The following is an 18716-nucleotide window of genomic DNA, read 5'->3' as shown; positions in this document are numbered from 1 at the left end:
CCCATACCACAGTGTTTATATATTTAAATGACTTGGCTAAAACTTGCACAGATCCTGGAAGGTCGCGCAGGAGGCTAGTGCTCAGCAGCAGCAGCAGCACACTATTTCTGAGGGAATGTTTTCCAAAATCAGTGCCCCAGAGCACAGCTTTGCTGCACAGTTTGGCATGGCTGGGAAGGCGAACCTTGACTTGTATTTGATTTGTGAGCTTTTTTAGGACTCAAAGGTTTTCACCTGTGGCGAAACTACATTTTACTGGCACTAGACAATGAAATGTATTTCTGAGAAAGCCTCTCTGCTTTTTAATTTTGTTTAGGACATGCTTTCCCTCCTTTACCAAGAGGGCCCTTCCACGGAGGGTATTTTCAGACGCTCTGGAAGTGCAAAAACCTGCAAAGAGCTCAAGGAGAAGCTTGATTCCGGCGCTGAAGTAGACCTAGCCTGCGAATCCATATTTGTGACAGCATCTTTGTTTAAGGTATGTGAAGAACATTCCTTTCCCCCTTTTTGGGTGAGAGCAGCGCAGATCCCGGGCACAAACAAGTAGGACTTTTCCCCAAGGACAGGCCCAAAGAGGACTTGGTGGGCTGAATTAAGAAGAATGGGCTGTCACACTAACATTGTGAGGGTCTCCAAAGGAGGCTGCTACTGAATCAGGAGGGGGAAGAGGACTAGCCAGCTTGTTTTGCTGCCAGCTTTCCTGAGGTCTCAGCTACAGCCTGATCCTGTTACGCTCTTTATCTCTGCTTAAAGTCAATGAAATACTAGAAAGGCAGGTTTGAAGACCTGTTTCCTTATTTGTCAGTAATACCCTACACTACGGACCCTAGAGAGTGTATAGCGTTGCCCAAAATATTTGGATTAATTTTCCCATGCATTAGCTTTTCTTACAGACTTGTAAAAACAATGTTCCTTGTGCAAAATCCTTCTCAAGCCTTCAGTAAAATTTCAGCTACAAGGAGGATCAGCATATTTCTTTTCACATTTTGGGACAGTGCATCTGTTTATGTGTAGTTGCTGCTTAAAAGATATAGTAATCTCTGTTCTCAAGGAAGCACTGTTTCGGTGGAATATTTAATCAGAAAGCCATTCCTCTTGCTGCAATATGAGAGGTTTTCATGGGTGAGACTTACACAATTACTTTCCTACTGGTGGATTTAGGACATGCGTTTAGGGCAGGACAGCTGTACCATGCAAAGTGCTGGTGTGCAATACTCATCCCGTGGTAACAGTTTAATTGAGGGGCAATTGTTTAGAATTCATAACAGTGAAGAGTTACCACATAAGAGTAAATGTGTTATTCATGTGCATCATTGGGCAAACCGTTGCAATTTGGGAAGAAGCCCAAATCCTAGCTTCCCAAAAAACCAGTGGTTGAGGTATTATGAAACAGGAGCAGCAAGACTATCCATGACTAGTGTAAGTACTCCATTACCAAAGGGGATTGATTAGGGGAAGGAAGGTATGTGTGCCTTGGAGTGCTTATGGTCTGGTGGTATTGTAGCTTGTCAGCTAAGGAGACAAAAAGGGGGCTACAGATGAAGTTAAGAGATAAGTAAAGACAGACATTATGCAGCATCAAAATAACTGGTCACACTGCAAATTTTTTAGTTCAGCAGTAGCAGATGAAGCATCCAAATACCTCTATTTTGACAGGAAAGGGTGAGGAAAGGGCAGGAAAATACTAACTTCAAGCATAATCCAAAGTACTTCTTTATCTCAGATGATTTTCTGCTGGTTTTGGAACTGCTGGTTCTGCTGTGTGGAACAAGATGCTTGTCAGCTAGTGCTGTCCCACTGATACATACTCTTGTATCTGCATATCTTATTCCTACTCCCTCCTGTGCTCCAGAACAGCTCTTCATGTGTTTTGTTCTTCTTTTCTCTTGATAAGGATTTTCTTCGCAACATCCCAGGCAGCATTTTGTCATCCCAGCTTTGTGATAAGTGGGTCTCTGTGATGGATCAAGGAAATAATGAAGAGAAGATAAAAAGCATCCAAAGGTACAGTTACTTATATTCTCTGTATTCTTTTCCTATAAATTTCTGTTCCAGAATGCAGAATCGTAAATATTCAACTTACAACTTACATTATTTATTTTTTTTTAATGTCTTTGTATATGACAGAGCATTCAAACTTACATATATACTTAAATGATTGCCTGTATGGGTCAATTTTCTGCCTGTCTTTTGTCCTGCTTTTCTGCCTTTTGTGGGTACCAGTAAATAACTGAAATACCCTTTCATGAAAAAAACATGCGTATAGTATTTATAAATATGCTGCCCAAGACCTAGATTTCTGCCTGGTATCAAACCCAAAATCATCTACAGGGGTCCATCAACTTTGGGGTCCTGGGTGAAACGGTAGCTGAAATCAGTTTTTCATATATTCCCTCTCATTCATCTCAAATTTTAGTGACCATTTTGAAGCTAAGATGGAATTGTGAATGAAATACTGGAGCATAGTGACAAGGGAAGTCTCCACCCTTGCAGGTGATATAAAACAGAAAATGGGCAAAGTTTATGTCATGGGGAACAGCTTTGTACACTAGCTGACCTCACGCATACTTACATACATACGTTCTTATGGCAACTAGATGGCATGGAGAGATAACTGAACTGTTTGGTTAAGTCAACAGTGAATTATCAGGCAATTTGGGTGTAATACAGTTTCATGTTATACATTGTTCATTAGTTTGACAGAGTGTAATTTTAATTATGTGTTAGGGTGTTTTCTGTCCTCCTAGAAAACTGTTCAGAGATATGTCACGGTGAGGGAAAGCAGCTGAGCAAGAACACCTCTTTGACACACTCTCTGGTTTAGTTAGTGGACCATGTTACCCTGTTTCTGTATTTGCCTTATCTTGACTTGTGTGTATCTATGGTAAGTGATTTTATTTTGTCCTGTCACTAATTTGAAGAATTACATTTGTATATGTTTTCAGGTTAATAGAGCAGCTCCCCAGAGCTAATGTTGTTCTCTTACGTTACATCTTTGGAGTACTGCATGGTATAGAAATGCGATCTGAAGAGAACCAGATGAATGCATTTAATCTGGCTATCTGCATTGCACCTAGCCTGCTCTGGCCTCCTGTTTCCTCCACTCCTGATGTAGAAAGTGAATTTACGAAAAAGGTAAGAGACACTGCAATGTAGTAAAAAAACAAACTGACCTTCATCCTGTTCAACCAGGCTGTTGGTTACAAGCATGAAAACAGTCAGTACCTCTTCAGATCAGGACTTGTCCTCTTATCAGGGCTCCAGAAACATTCATCTGTCCATTCTCATAATCTGCCTGGAAGAAGGGGAGGGAGATCATAAAGCAATACCCAGTATATTAGCAAAGTGCTTCTCTCATCATAAAGATCTCTGGTTGTGGTGACCTTGGAACACAGTAGAAATGGAAAAGATGTATACAAGGATGTACACTGGGACATTTTAGCCAGGCCTGGCTGTTTTCCTCAGGCCCAGGAGATCAGAAGAGGAGTTCCTGGCTGTTGGGGGGCACATCATGGATGGGCAGTTTGCTCCTGTTCCTCATCTGTATGGTGAGCTTGCCCTGAGTGAAATAATGGAAGATCTGACAAGACATCTCTCTCTCATTGTTTTGTTGCAGATTTCTAGTCTGGTACAGTTCCTCACTGAGAACTGCTGCAGGATTTTTGGAGAGGAAATTACTTCCCTCTTTGGAGAAATACTGATGACATGCAAGAGGGAGAACAGCTCAGGTAATACAGGAGATGTTTTGATCCTGTCAGACAGTTAAACTCAGCCAGGCAAAAGATCAGTTTATTCCATGGAAGAATGCTGTTCCCTCTTCATGTAGTGTCCCCAGATAATGCTGTTCTCTTTCTTTTGCCCAGAGTATTGGTGATAATCACTGATTCAACTTATCATAGACCTGAACTGTATCACAAAATGCTCTTCCAAAGAATCCCTTGCTCCTATTCCAGTCATCTGAGCCACTATGTTAAAAAAGGGGTGAGGGAAAACAAAGAAAAAGAAAGAAAAAAAATCTAGAGAAGTTTTCATCTGAAGTCTAGAAATTTTGCCCCAGCCTACGTTTTCCCAGTATATCGGGAAGTCAGTGATCAACAATGGTTGTAATAGAGCTGTCACACCATTGTATTAGGGTTGAAAGCATCTATTCTTCATTATCAAAAGAGAGAGATCTCCAGAGTTTTAGTGGAACATGCAGATTTTGCTCCTAGCACAGAAAAATCATGGAACTGGGGACTGAAAATGTCTGACAGACTAGTTGGCAGAGCATTCCAGAATATCATGAATGCTCTTTTTCTCTCCAGCCGTCTGATAATGTTGATTTTGACTGGAGTTTTAGGTCCCTCCTTAAAATATTTCTAAATTGATGTTTCTGTAAAAGAAATTTTGGCACAGTTGGCGTATACTGGAAGTGGTAATGGCACTTGTCGTGGCATGCCAGAGTGACTCAGTGTGACTGTCCCAAACTCCTCGTGCTCTGCCTTCAGTGACATTTGGTGAAATTCGGTGAAATCCAGTGAAATTTGGCCTGCCTCCTCCCCAACAGTGGAAGCACATGGGATCTGCTGTGCTGGGATGCGCTGGGACCGAGAGCTCAGACCCACAACAGGTTACAGCAGCTGAGCGAGTTTTCAGGCACGCACTGAGGCACGGTGACTGCCCATGCGTGAACTCTGTCTGCTGCAAATGTGAGATAAGTCAGCTTAGCACAGCCCAGAGCAAAAGAGATTTAATGTAATTCCAATTATCACAAATACGGAACAGGGCCCAGGTGTGCGCTGCTCAGTGGAAATGGAGTGATTGTTTAAACTGAGACTAGAGCTTTCTTCATAGTGCTGCTCTTAAAAATATTGTCATTTCTGGAAGACCATAAAAATACAAAGTACACAAATACCCAGTTTTCTTCATTTGTCTAAAAGAAGGAAAGAAAGGTTAAATGTTGCTTTCAATATTCAATAATGAAAAGAAAAAAAAATCAATAAATTACTGGTTTAATATACTGTCTGTAAATTACTGTTCAAAGCTGGATTACCTACTACTAAAGTTCCCCACTTAAAAAAAACCACAAAACCAACACAAAAGACCCTAACCCTTATTTGTGCCATTATCCTATGCTTCTTGACTGAACTACAACTTAGCGTTCATTTCAGGTTTTCCATTTCAAAATTAGACAGTGATTTTTTTCTGAAATTATTGGCATTTATGCTTGAAGAATCTTTAAAGGACGAATGCTCCTGGAAGTAAAGGATACTTGCCAAAAAAAGAAAAAAATGCAGCTGCTTGTCAGCAGGGTAGCTCAGTCGCTGATGTGTTAACACTTATTTTTGTCCTTGCAGATGCTGCCTCCCTCCATCTGAATGACTCTTCCTACGACAGCCTGGAAAACGAGGCGAACGATGAAGCTGACTCCTCTTCCAGCGACTGGATTAAGAACCGGGATCAGGATAACAGGAGCAGGGAGTCTGTCTTCACTCTGAGTGATGGTGATTCAGAGCAGACAGAAGTGGATGAAATCCAAAGTAAAAGCAAATCGAAACAGTTGACAATTTCTGTTGATGTACACCGTAAGTTTTCATCACAAGAAAACCCAGAGAACAAGTCTCTCTGCTCCAGTGCACTGGGCTTCTCTTCAGCAGCTACCTCAGGGACTCTCAAAACCTTGAGGAGACACAGGCGCTCCTCGGAGCCGGCAATTGGCCTCCTCGCCCCCAGCTTTGCCCGCATTGGTGACAGTCATGAGAAGGCAACGCGCAAAGCCAGCTGTGACATTGTCCTGTCTCATGAAGATGAAGACTATCTTCATCAGCTTCGGTCATTGCAGATGGAAGGGCAAAAGCTTATCAATCAGAGCTTGATTATAGGGATTAACGTTGGTAAAAGTGACAACACAAACCAAAACATTGAAAAGAAAGACTTGTCCCATTGCCTCCTGCCTCCAACGCCAGAGGGATTAAATATTTGCTCAGGATTTAGTTCTTCTAGCCTGTCTTCTCCTGGGACATCTCCGTCTGTGTCATCGATGAGCTCTCTGGACAGTGCTTTCTCTCAGTTTTCAGACCAATCTGTGTTTACCCCAACTGAAACCTCCTCCCCTTTTGATAGCACTTTTCAGTCGCTAAAGAAACACGAAGACACTGCCACTGAAGCGGCTGATGACTATTCGGTTACACCCACCAAGGTGCAACCATCTCCCCAACCTACCAACGCCTTGGCTGAGGGGGCGTTGGTGGAGCCCAACAGCAGGCCAGCGCCCCTGAAGCCTACTGATGGAGTCGACGGCTATTTGATTAAGCCTGACATTCAGCCATTACCTCTGAAAGTCGCAGGAAGAGACAGACTTCATGATCCAAGGTCAAAGAGGAGGTCTAGAAGAGCATTACAGCAATCCAAAGTTTGAAGAGACTGACCAAAGCTTTTTTGTGGAGGAATCTTAACGCTTAAAATAAACACCATAAAGAAAATGCCTTTGGTGTTAATGTGTGTTCATTTTAAGTTTAATATCCAGGTTGTTCAAATGTGATTGAGCAGTCCCCAGATTCACAGGTTTTCTTTTTTTTTTAGGAAACTGTCTGAGTAATATTCCCACATAAAGCTTTGCGAGAATATTGTAAGAATAATAAAAATTGCTAAAAAGCAAGCAAGCAAACAGAAATCTGGAATACCTGGAAGGGTCCCAGGAGGTAACCAAGAGCAGCGCCCTGTTCTCTGAGCCTGCCAGGGCAGCGGGGTGCCTGCTGGGCCTCTCCCCCCCGACCACTCGTGTGTTGAGCCTTGCGGATGTGAGTCCCAGTCCTTTGTGGTTTTGATGTAGCGTGAAAAGTCAGCATAGATTCCATAACTGTGGTATTATACTACTGGTCCGAAACTGATAGGTATTACCTTCATTGTCCTCCAAGGAGTAAGTGTATTGTTTTCTGTATGTTTATAAGGTATGTTCGATAGGTGTAGTTATTTCTTTCACACGGCAAAAGAAAGAAAAAAATAAGCTCAAAAATATGTAAGGAGAAACGCTGAAGCTTGTAACTAACACCTCGCGACTCTGTGTTTCATTTCTTGTGCTTCGTTGGCTGTTCTGTTCGTGTTTAAGTTGTGAATAGTTTCTTAACGTTGCTGTAAATGGCATTATGTATTATTGCAAGCAGAACACATGTAATTTTATTATGCAGCATCTAAAACATCATATAATATATTAAAAGTAATGCATTATCTAAATGCTTTGAGTTTGTATAATATATCCTGATAAATTTTGCTATTATATATGTTCTGAAAAAAATGTGTATTTTTGTACTTGCAAAAAACTGCTGCTAATTTTACGAGTTCTGTTTTGTTGTTACAGCACTGGTATTGATGTGTATGCATTCAATGCTATATATTAAATATTATTTGTTATGTCATAAATTCGATTTATATTCTGTGTAATTTTTTTAGGTGTCAGTTCTATAAGCTATTGCTGAAGCAAAAGTCCCAGTGATGCCACTGCAAAGGGCACTGTGAGGAAGGACCGCAGCATTTTTCCTCCTCTTTGGGTGGTGTCACTCATACTGTTTGTCATCATCTTGTTAACTTTTGTAAATTTTATAATATTCACTCAAATTCCTACCCTCTTGCTCTTCATTTAGGAAGAGGAGGGTGTTTTCAGCTAATGGAGTGAAGTTAATATGAAGGTGGGGATAGAGTAATATGAAGGTGGGGATACAGTTAGTATGGAGGTGCCAAGAGATCTTTTCAGGTGATGGGTATTAGGGTTGGGAGCAAGGAAAGGAGGGGAGAAGGCACGGGGTGAGAGCAAAATTAATTCTGTTGTATTGGCAGGGTTGTCGAGAAGGCAAGAAGGAATGGGAGGGCTAAACCGCGCACATCTGGGCGTGTGTGCGTGCATACAACGCTTCTAAAATCGCCTTGATGCATTCATTAGCTTTCCGTTCTCAAAAGCTCTCCCCCACTCCAGTTAATACTGGCCGGTACTGGAGTTTCAGACCCTGTGCTGCGTAACTACACTCTGGTAAAGGTGCTTATGCTCCTACGTCACTACACGTTTCTGACGAACGTAAACGCTTGTCCACTGCACTGAGCCGTTCCCAAGTATTATCAGCATAAAAGGTTTTTAGCTGTGTATCAGGCAGAATGGATGCTCTCCAGCAGGTTTGTAAGGGGGGAATGTGCGTTAACAAATTTAGAAATAACCTTACTTGAAAACAGAGAATCCGAGGGTTATTATTTTGGGCTCTAACCTGGCAAATGTTGTATCTTTTAGCAGAGCTGCATTTGTAGAGACCCACGTAATGCAATAAACCATCGAGCGCTTCGCCCTATGCCAGCATGTGTACTTATGTGCAGGCTCAAAGACGTCGCTGCAATTTGTTCTTTCTCATATTTTTCATATTCGGCTATTTTCATAAAAGTGGTAATGTGCAGAATCTGATCTGTAATAGTCACCTTCCAAAGGTAAAATCCTTTGCATGTACTTTGAGACCTGTCATCTAATAGCCCTACATATGCACCTCCTTGAAAACAAAACAACAAAAAAAGGATGCTATTTTGAAATAAAACAGCTACTCTGCATTTCTTTTTGAAACGGTAAAGAGCATGTCGCCATGCTGCCAAGATTACATCAAGTAGCAAATGCTGATTCATTGCAATAATAATAAAGCTTTAGAAAAATCTCTGGTCTCTGCAATATAAATGTTCTGTCCCACAAATGATATCTTCCAGCAAGTCATTTATCTCTGCTAGTCTGAAGTAAAAGTATATCCAAGAGTGCTTCGATGTGAAACAAATTATGTGTCTGCTTTTGAGCTGTAGCTAATGCTACAGCGCTTTCAGCTTTAAACATATGGTGAACAAGCTGGATGTAGACCCAGTACAATTTTAAATGCATTTCTGTCGTATAAGACATACACCCCGCTGCTGCACGAGGCATGTTCGGTGACAGTCACAAAAAAATAGCGCTAATGGAGAAGATCACTGTCTGCAGCTCCTCGCTGAAGGACTTAAACACTGTCTAGATCCAAAATGAATTATATTGAACATTTTCAGAGTGTCAGATGTGACTCAGAAGACTGCCATAAGGAGCTGCCTTAGGTATGCTGTTGGTGGGAGGCCAACATTTAATGTCCCTGCTGCTCCCTTCCCCTGGGCACCTCCGTGGGCTGGGATGGGATCTCTGGTCCAGGGAATGTTACAAAGAAAGTTGTGTAACTATTTTTATGGCTCTGCTGATGGCCTGTGAGAAGGTGTCAGGGTAATGGTGGCTGAGCTCCTCCTTCTGCTCTGGCTCCAGCTGGGCGCCCCAAACGCTGGGGTCACTGATGAGGTCCTGCCCAGGTCCCAGCCACCGCAGGACACTATGTCTTCCCCGGCCACCCGCCTCCCTCGACTGGCAGGGGAGAGTGGCAGCTTTGGAGGAAGTGCCTGAGTTTTAGGGACAAATGGTAGGTAAGATGCTTCCAAAATGTTTTCTTCTTTCCTGGAGCTGTAAAACCTCACAGAAAAATAATATAATAAAATATGAGTGGCTTAGGGAAGAAACAGTGGCAATGACTCCTCGTTCACTGCTGTCAAGCATGCAAAGTGAAGCAAACTGACAAATTGCCTCTCTCACTTGGACTTTCTGTCCCACAGGGGTTCATGATCTCATCATTAATGAGCATCCTGCCTCTGCTTCACAAGTACTAACCATCATTCCTTTCAGGTAATTTCAGAGATTAATATAATGTAAATTTAGAGCAATTTGTTCTCAACTTGCATTGAAAGTTTTTGCCTTTTTTTTTTAGCTCTGACAAAGGGCGTATGTGCCTGAAATTTCATCGTTTGGGTTTTTTTAGGGTTTTTTTTTTTGGTGAGATTTTCCATTTTTCTCTATCAGTCTCATAAATGCTATTGCTTCATCCCTGCAAGCTTTAACGCTCCAGCGCAGTCCAATTCAGGGAGCGGGAAGACAAGTCCCATTTATTCTCCGCTTAAACCAGTTTGTAGAGTTCAAGCAAAAGAGATTATAGGTCCTGGGGCTGAAGCATGACCTTTAAACTGAAGGTGTCCCTCTATCTATGCCTCCAAATCACCAGATTTCTGTTAATAACTGCTAGTCCAGCTCCTTTCTTGTTGTGGGGACATATGCAGCTCCAGGACCCGGTCATCAATAACTCATTTCCAGCTCTGCTCCTGATCTGCTGTATGACATTTGGCAAACTTATTTGCTTCCTCCGTTCCCTGTTTCGTATCACTAGCCTTTTCTCTAAACACCCTAATTCACTGGGACAGGCTGGTGGTTGCTGGTGTTTGCACAGCGCCTGGCACAGGGCAGGGTGCTGCATGTGTGGGACCTGGACAATGGTGTTCCTGCACAAGGAGCAGTGTGGAACCCGCTGGCAGCCCTGAATTTATTACGATCACAGTGAGCTCCACTTTAGGTGGGGAACTTGCTAACCAAGTTACTTGGTAGCATGGAGATGGTATTTAACTTTCTACCACATTCACAGCCCCCTCCATGCCTGTGCCCAAACATAACAGGTTGGAACAGATTGCCCAGGGAGGTGGCAGATGCCCCATCCCTGGAAACATTCAAGGTCAGGTTGGACGGGGCTCTGAGCAACCTGATCTAGTTGAAGATGTCCCTGCTCATTGCAGGGGGGTTGGACTAAGTGACCTTTAACCCAAAACTATTCTGTGATTCTATGATTCTATAACGATTCATCCATGTATAAGCAGACATGACAGAAATTGGGAGATCAGAAGGTGTACAGTGCTTTTGGGAACCACACATACATGCGCACTCACGCATGCATGCACACATTGAGGCTGCCATGACCCAGGCACACAGACTTGCTTCGCATGCCTTGCAGGCTGACCTGTGCATCTACGGCACGTCCAAGAAAACTTCAGTGAGCTGAACCAATCAACCTCATCTCATTTTCATCCATAAAACCACAGGAGCACAGGATAATTAATGCTGGAAGAGACCTCAGGAGGTCCCTGGTCCAGCCTTCTGACACAGGCTTGCATGTCCACGTAGCTCATGTCTGGAAGAAAGATATCAATGCCCCAGCGATTCACTGCTATTCTCCATGGTGGGGGAAATTTAGCAGAAGGTACCTGGCTCAGACAGCTAAATAAAATCTTTTGGAACAGGTGATGATAAAGATTTTTTAAAGAATGCAGAAAATGTCTACGAAACCAGGAAAAGCTGTAGTCTAACACCTAATCTTCACGTTCACTTTTATATGAGGAGCAGAGACTATGATACAGATTTTCCCTCAATATTTAACATCTCCCCATATCCTGGATCCAAAATACCTGAATACACATAACGATATAGCCTCGGTGACACCCCTGGACAGCCTCATGCTCTCACAGCATTTTGAGGAATCATCTAGAGGAGGACTCAAGGCACCGGCCATACTGGGGGCTTTTCCCTCGCCAAGGGCTGATGTGGGAAGAGGCAGAACGAGCGGCAGCATTGAGCCTCATCCTTGGCATTTGTGCAAGGCCACTTCCCCTTGGAAGAGTCCTCCGCTCCTGCCAAGTGTGAGAGGCGGTGGAGCATGATGTCTGCTGGCTAAACCGAGCCCTACATAAACTCTGAGGGAGGCAGGCCAACTCTCTCATTCAGAGAGGCGCTTGCATGATTTCACTTACTCTCAAGATTGGTTACCAACATCTCCGTATTGAGGCCACCGTCAGGCTAAACTAATAGGCCTGCTAGTGTCCAAAGGTCTTTGGTTAAAGGTGTCGAATATTTCTGTTAGGACATGATTGCCACACAGGACCTAGAGGTTTTGGGCATCACTTGTGTTTTATAAATGTGCACAGTGCACTCTGTAAATGATTTTTCCTTGACACTAGGTTTGCTCCAGGCCTTATTTTGTCTGGGCTTCGTAGTGGCTTCATTGCAAATGTCAGCACTTCCTCGAGGACAAGTACTCCGGTAGCTGCTGCCAGTTGCATTAAGTTGAATATTTCAGAATTTGGCCATTCAGTGATCCTATATAGGAGAGGTGTTTCCAATACAGAAATTATTTCTCTGCACTTGATTCTCTTGTCACAAACTATTTATGTCAACCTGCTACAAAACTGCTCTCAGATGCAGCTGTAGTTGTGATGTGATCATTTAAGGCAAGGCTGTCCTCCTTCTCCTCCTCTTCTCCTACCTCCTCCTCCTGGGTAGGGACAGTTTCTGCAGGGTTCCCTGCTGCCCCAGGGTCTGGGATGGGCAGGGGGTGGCAGGTGGTCTGCAAGCTGGGGAGGGACAGGACAGGACCATGCTGCCCACATGCACAGCTGTGGCTGAGCGGTCCCTGTTAAATGTTTGGAGAATGAGCCCCCATGGGAAGCGCTGATGAAGCAGGAGCGATCTGTGGAGGGCACCTGCTGGTGTTTAAAGCCTGGCTGTGGGAACACAAGGACCCTTCAGGTATCAGAGGGCAATGCTGGGTGGAGGACCTGATGGACCCACCTGTGCCAGGGGAGCTCCATCCTGCTCCCTGGGACCATGGGTGGAGAGCGGTCAGCTCGTGGCTCCTGGGTGAACCCCACCGAGGTGACAGTGAGGCACCCCCTCCCCAGGGCTGACCAGGGTCAGCGCCTGCTGGGGACAGGGTCTCACGGGGGGCAAAGCATTTGGGGATGTTGGACAACTTCTTATGAGGTGTTTTAAGGGGGTTATGGGATGTTTAGGGGGAGGATCAAAGGCAGGGAAAGGGAGGGATCAAGGCGGACTCGGGAGGAACCAACATGAGAAAATAGAGGGAAAAGGGGATAAAAGGGGCTGGTTCTGGGTGACACCTGGCGGGCCAATACGTTCATCTGACTGAGCTCTGCACCTGATCACTACAGCCAGACCTACAGTCTTACTGTAGGTAACACAATAAGAATAATTGTTTATTACTACTAATTGTAACAATTACTCTTATATTCTTTCCATCCTCTGTCTGTGTGCACACAACCTCTATTCTGAGACCGTGTGAGATATCACCAGCAACCTCCAAGCCAGACCAGTGGGCAGCAGCATGAGAGCCAAGTGCAGCACCTGGAGGGGGACCACAAACCTCAGGGGCCGGAGGGCGCCGGTGCTGGTACCTGGAGAAACTGGGGCCTGAGGCCACTCTGGGACAGACTGAGTAGCTGAACCCAGCTACCAGAGAGACCCATTTTCCATCTGTGGGTACGTATTTCACTAGTGGACATCAATCTCAATCAGCCAGAGAAGAACAATACCTGCTGCCTGTGCTGTTCACGCGTGTGAGTGCTCTGTGTGTGTGTGTGTATGTAGCTACCTTACAACATAATCAGCAAACAGTTTTGAACAAGAAAGGTTTTTTTAAATGTCAAGCGCCCCATGGACAGTTTGCACAAAAGATGTGGTGTAAAATGTATTGAAAGGACTTAGGGCGGGAGAGAGATGATTCCCCCCAGATCCAGCTGGAGCCACAAAGGGGTCAGTTGCCATTTGCTATGGGGACCAGCTCCTGCGGACTCCCAAGCTCGCAGCCTGCAATAGCAGCTTTGTGGCCTAGTTAAAATGTTTCACCTGAACAAACTGGTTTTGTCTGAAACACCATTGAAGGCATCAAGATGACCTGTTCCCCTGGCAGAGCTTGGGGCATGGCTTGGTGTTGATGGTAGGAAGGAGGCAGGGCTGCGCTCAGGTGCTGCATTGGCCCATCTGCTTGGGAAAAGGGATGACTGAAACCGCCGTCACACCTTTGCAAGTGCCTTTGACTCAAGGAGCCTGTGGTGACCTGGCAGCCAAGGAAGCCTGTGCACCAAAGTCACCTTTTTGAGCAGGACTTGGTCTCCAGGGATGGTTGGCATTGAAAGATGCTCTTCGTTGCTCGGGTCCATCTGAATACTCCCATGGCATTGCTACCCCTCTACCAAGTATCCCAATACTTGCAGAAATGTGCAGTGTCTGAATGACGTCAGACTTTTAATGCAGAGATAGTATGAGGAGCCTGGAAGGTCAACTTCAGCAGAGTGACTGGGTTTGGGCTTCCCTCAAGCACGTAAATAGAATCAGAAAAGTCCAATAAGATTGTTCATGTGCTTAAATTCCTTACTGGGCTGGAGCCCATGTGCCTATTCTCTAAATAAATTAGAAACCACACCAGATGTTCCTGCATTGATGGAAAAATTGCTCCCTATCAAGTTTCCATTTACAATTTTAATTTCTATTACAGAGATCTATCTATTATTTTATAAAGTAGAGACTTTGAAAATATTTTTTCATTGTGTAAGAACTAAGAAAAAATATTCAGTACTTACATGTCCTATCTAGATTGAAAAAAAAAAAAAAAAGAAGAATTTGTTCAATAAAATGTTTGGCAAAGCCAAAGTCTGAATTTTTTGCATTTTTTTACCTTGGGATATGAATTTAGAATATACTTGTCTGAGGTGTGTAAATTCAGCAGCGTAGTAATTGGTTTATTACACAGAAGCTGGAGGCTCCAACTTTGCCAAGAATTTTTACTGTGTAAATTCTTCACTTTTCTCACCTTCAAAAAGGCCATAAAAGCCACAACGCTGCAAACGGGTCTGTGTGAACAAAATCTCAGTCCTCCCTCACGGTCAGGAGACCCACATAACGCGGGTGCAGCGCAGGTCCCATTGTGAGGTGGGTTGTTAGTCGAGGCCCATCGCTTCAAGGTATTTATAGCCTTAGTACCGGCCCCATATGAATTTACTGAGCTTTCTGTTAGGAATGCATAGGCTCTCCTCTCATAAAGGGATAGTTGCTCTCAAATCTGATTTTCTTCTGTGTCTGGTGCAGATTAGGTCCTGAAACCTTTTTTTTTTTTTTTAAAACAAATTTATTTTATTGGGGTTTATTGCAATGGACCTCCCAAATGCCATGGATGGCACCTCTCTGCTCTTCAGGTCTGGGTCCCCAGCTGGACTGTGAAATACCTCCCAAGGAGGGACAGGGAAAGGACAGATCTTCGGAGCAGGACAGGGACACCCAAAGCTTGGATCCACATCCAGAACAAACATTGACCTGCTTCTCCATCCTCAAAGTATCCCAGAAGCCCTTTCGTTGCTTGTTTGCAACAGAGAAACAGTTCAAAAACACCTTCTTCTGAATTGTTTTCTTAAAAAAAAAAAAAGGAAATAATCTCACTGCAGGTGACAATTACTCCAGTACAGAGCATCAGACCAGGAGGCAGTACAGAGGTAGGCTGTATCCACACCTCTGTCTGACCCTGTCTCAAGACCTGAGGTGCTCAATCCCCTTCCCTGGGGTTGTTTTCTGGCTGTACTTTAGATGTACAGTCCATGTAGGACATAAAGGGGAACTGGTCTATTCAGGACGTAAGGGGGAGCCGGTCTACCCTACCCTGGTCTATCATCTCCACTTATATTTAGACACCTCAATTCAGCAGACATGGGCTCTCCACTGAGCTTTAAGGCCACTTTCTTCTCTCCATGCCTATAGAGGGAATGCAGGCACTAGCCATGGGAGGAATGATTCATTAGTCTCCCAAAATCATAACTAAAGAATATGCCCCATTCACAGGAGGGACCAGATCCCACCCTTGGAGGGAGAACCAGTGTGGATCATCTGCCTCATAGAAGAGAGTGTCCATCACACCTGGAGCCATCAGTTATTAGTGTTGCAAACCACCAGTCCCTGATACTTCTTGTATTTCCAGTGACAAAATGGCTCCGATACCATGCTTGCCACCTTTGTTGGAAGAGCTCACAGCCCTTTTGTTGTTGGAAGCACCCTGTGGTTTTTGTTTCTGCCGGTCTCTCGTTCTTTGATCTCCTACCCAGGTGACACCGGAATAAGCCAAGTCCACAACACAGTTCAAGCTGCAGACCCAGTGAGCCGGGGTTTGGCTCCAGCAGGCGAGTCCATGGGGAGAAGCCCAGCCATTCTACCATGAATTACCATAGATCTGCAAGTCAAAGCGAAAATTAAAATATTTCACATCCTACAGGGATGTAATGAAAAGGGACTTTAGGAATGAAGCACGTTTAGGAGGCTCATTCCCAGGATATAGAAACCCATCTCTTGCCATCTCCAGAGCATCATGTCCCTGCTAGACCCCAGCCAAGATGTCTCAGTGCTTTCCTCGCTCGGCTCTTGGAGGGCATTTGGGCAAACACCCAGTGAACCCAAGGTAACGCATCAGGTTTGAGGCAGAGGATGGATTACTTTGATTTATTTTCCTCTCAGAAAATGTGATTACAAACTAGGTCAGCCCAAATGTTATGGATTCAGCCTGTTCCCTTGCTGCTGTTTGATTTCAGCTTTTTGGTTTGTTTTTTTTTTTACGTGGGTGTTATTGATTACAAGGAACTGACAAAAACATGCACCTAAGATTTCTTTTTCTATCAGCTTAGCTGTTTCCAAAGAAAAAAAAATTGCACAGAATGATCTTTTTAAACAGAAAAACAAGCCTTTCTTACAACAGTGACCTTATTCTTTGAAAGAAATAAATGGACGAAACAACAGCAAAAAACAGCAAGCAAAAGTTTTGTGTTAAAAGCTTGGAAATCCATGATTTTCAATAATGCGTTCGTTTACCATGAGACTTAAACTAGAGATTTAGTGACATATTGTCATGTACCCAGTGTTTTGGCTGTTGGCCGGGGAATTTCCATCTTCAGCCCAGCCCTAACATCCCCCGTGGAGAGCTGTCCTTGAGAGGGTCCCTGGTGGCCACCAGATCTGGGTGGCTCATCGCTCATAAACACATAGAAATACATAAAATACTGAAAAAAATCTTGCTTTTGACAAAATTTCTTGGAACAGCAATTCTTTCTGGGGATGGGAAGGTAAGACCAAGGCTATCCTGCACACCCACTTGGTGATGGGACCATCCACGGAGGAAACCTCGGGGCTGGAGCTGGCACCAGCTCTGCCTCTCTCCTCCCTCCTTGGGGGCAGCCAGTGGGGACCAGAGGAGAGGGGGACCAGCTGTGGTGGCCTTTACCTCCTTGCACAGGTGACACCTATGCATTTCCATGTAGGTGAATTATTCAAAAAGCTTTTTGGGTCCACATCAGCTTTCATTTCCATGTAGGTGAATTATTCAAAATTCACATCAGCTTCTGGCATCTTGAACCTGCTGGCAGCAGCGAGTTCACCGCCGAGCTTTGCCACGTGAAAAGGCCATTCTGGGGCAAACCTGCCACCCACGCCGAAGTGCTGAAGAAGGGCTGGCTGACGTCGCAACCAAACTGTGCCAGGCCAAGGGCATCCGAAAAGCCCTGGGATCCAGATGTGGACAGGTCTGAACCTACGTACTGTAGGACTTGGTCCTCCTCAAGAGGCTGGGTCACACACAGCCTGCTGCTTTTCCTGAAGCAATGGGGTTCACACTTGCTTTGAGTAATTAAATCTTTTTGCTTTTCAATACAACGTTTCTTCTTGGTTAAGGGTGTGGGGGAGAGGTTTTTATTTGCCTGAATATCGGGAAATGGATGTGTTTTGAGGGTTACATTAAGCCTTATGCCAAAATCTGTCCAAAAGGCTGACATTTGAATCCCTTATTTATGGACTTGCCGTGTGCAATTGGTCTTAATGGGAGTCTGGGCACTCTGTGAACACTGGTATGTGTATGAAACACTACATATACATATGCATATGGGAGCATTCATCTATGTGCACAGATGAGGAACACGCTCAGCATTGCTTATTGCTTTGTCTCCTGTTCAGAGGTTCGCTCAGACCATCAGCAAGACCTGGAGGCTGCCACCCTCCTCCCGCCGCCCCCAACACGTGCACACACGCTCTCACAATTAGCAAACGGCACAACGAGCTGTGCGCTGTGGGGCGGTTGCCCAAATTGTTGCAGAGACACTGCTGGCTATGGAAAAGGGCATCAAAGAAAGCAGGCTGGGCTCTCAGACAGCACAAAAAAAAAAAAAAAAAAGGACCGTATTCTTCAGATAATTTATTTGCAATGAATAATTCAGCCAGCTTTTGCTGTGAAGCTGAATTAAATACAGAGCGTTAAGCACACTGAGATCCCCAAATAAAGGGCACTATTCACTCCTAGCACAAAGGAATATTATTTACGATCATTAATTAACTTCCACACAAAGCCACAGCCATTTCTTTAGGTTCTGAGACAGAGTAAGAGGAGGACGTGAGCACAGAACTGCTGTAATTCCCCTTGGCTTTTCTCGCTCCCCGCAGACAGGCACTGGCTGCAGGCTGAGCTCGGCTCACTGCAGCGTTTTTGGCAACACTGTCCCCACGCAGGAACACAGGCAGGTCCCTCGCTCCAGCGGGGAGGGATGCACCAGGGCACCCACCTCCCCCTCGTACCCTGTGGCCAGGCTGTGCCGGGGGTCTGGCCCCATGCCGAGCTCGGATGGTGATGGCCACAGGGCAGCGCCCAGACCTCCCAGTGCTGATGCCAAAACCGGTAGATGGTATAGACTGACATTCCCTGAGCATACGCAGCTCAAAGGATTCCGATTGCTCTGAATAAAGCCTAAGGAGGTAGAGATGCGTTTGCCTTTGGGAAATGGGTTAACGGCCTGGATGCTCCCTCTACCCAGGCAGCGAGAGCGTTTTTTAGCATTTAATGAGCCTGTGTGCTAATTAGTTCTCTGAAGTCCCTCATTTGAAATACCAAGCTTTAGGAAAACCAGAAATGCAAATTTTTGGCAATATTGGCAATTATGATTTACTGCTGCAGCAGTGACTAAAGAGCAGCTCTTTGCAAGCAAAAAGGGAGATAGGAGATGTGTGTCGGGTTGTTACG

General features: G+C 44.6%; 1 protein-coding gene across 1 annotated transcript in view; it reads left to right on the top strand.

Annotated features, from left to right (window-relative positions):
* Positions 1–6397, top strand: part of ARHGAP20 (Rho GTPase activating protein 20) — a 51201-nt gene extending 44804 nt beyond the window's left edge. The window contains exons 10-14 of the mRNA XM_009886904.1: positions 317–478; positions 1895–2004; positions 2946–3135; positions 3617–3728; positions 5337–6397. Of these exons, the coding sequence (XP_009885206.1) occupies positions 317–478; positions 1895–2004; positions 2946–3135; positions 3617–3728; positions 5337–6397 (1635 nt within the window). The remainder of the gene's footprint in view (positions 1–316; positions 479–1894; positions 2005–2945; positions 3136–3616; positions 3729–5336) is intronic.
* The last annotated feature ends 12319 nt before the right edge of the window (positions 6398–18716 follow it).

The sequence above is a fragment of the Charadrius vociferus genome, unplaced genomic scaffold, assembly GCF_000708025.1.
Source record: "Charadrius vociferus isolate BGI_N301 unplaced genomic scaffold, ASM70802v2 scaffold736, whole genome shotgun sequence".
NCBI classification, from domain to species: domain Eukaryota; kingdom Metazoa; phylum Chordata; class Aves; order Charadriiformes; family Charadriidae; genus Charadrius; species Charadrius vociferus.
The sequence above is the reverse complement of the archived record's forward strand: the minus strand, read 5'-3'. Positions and strand labels throughout refer to the sequence as shown.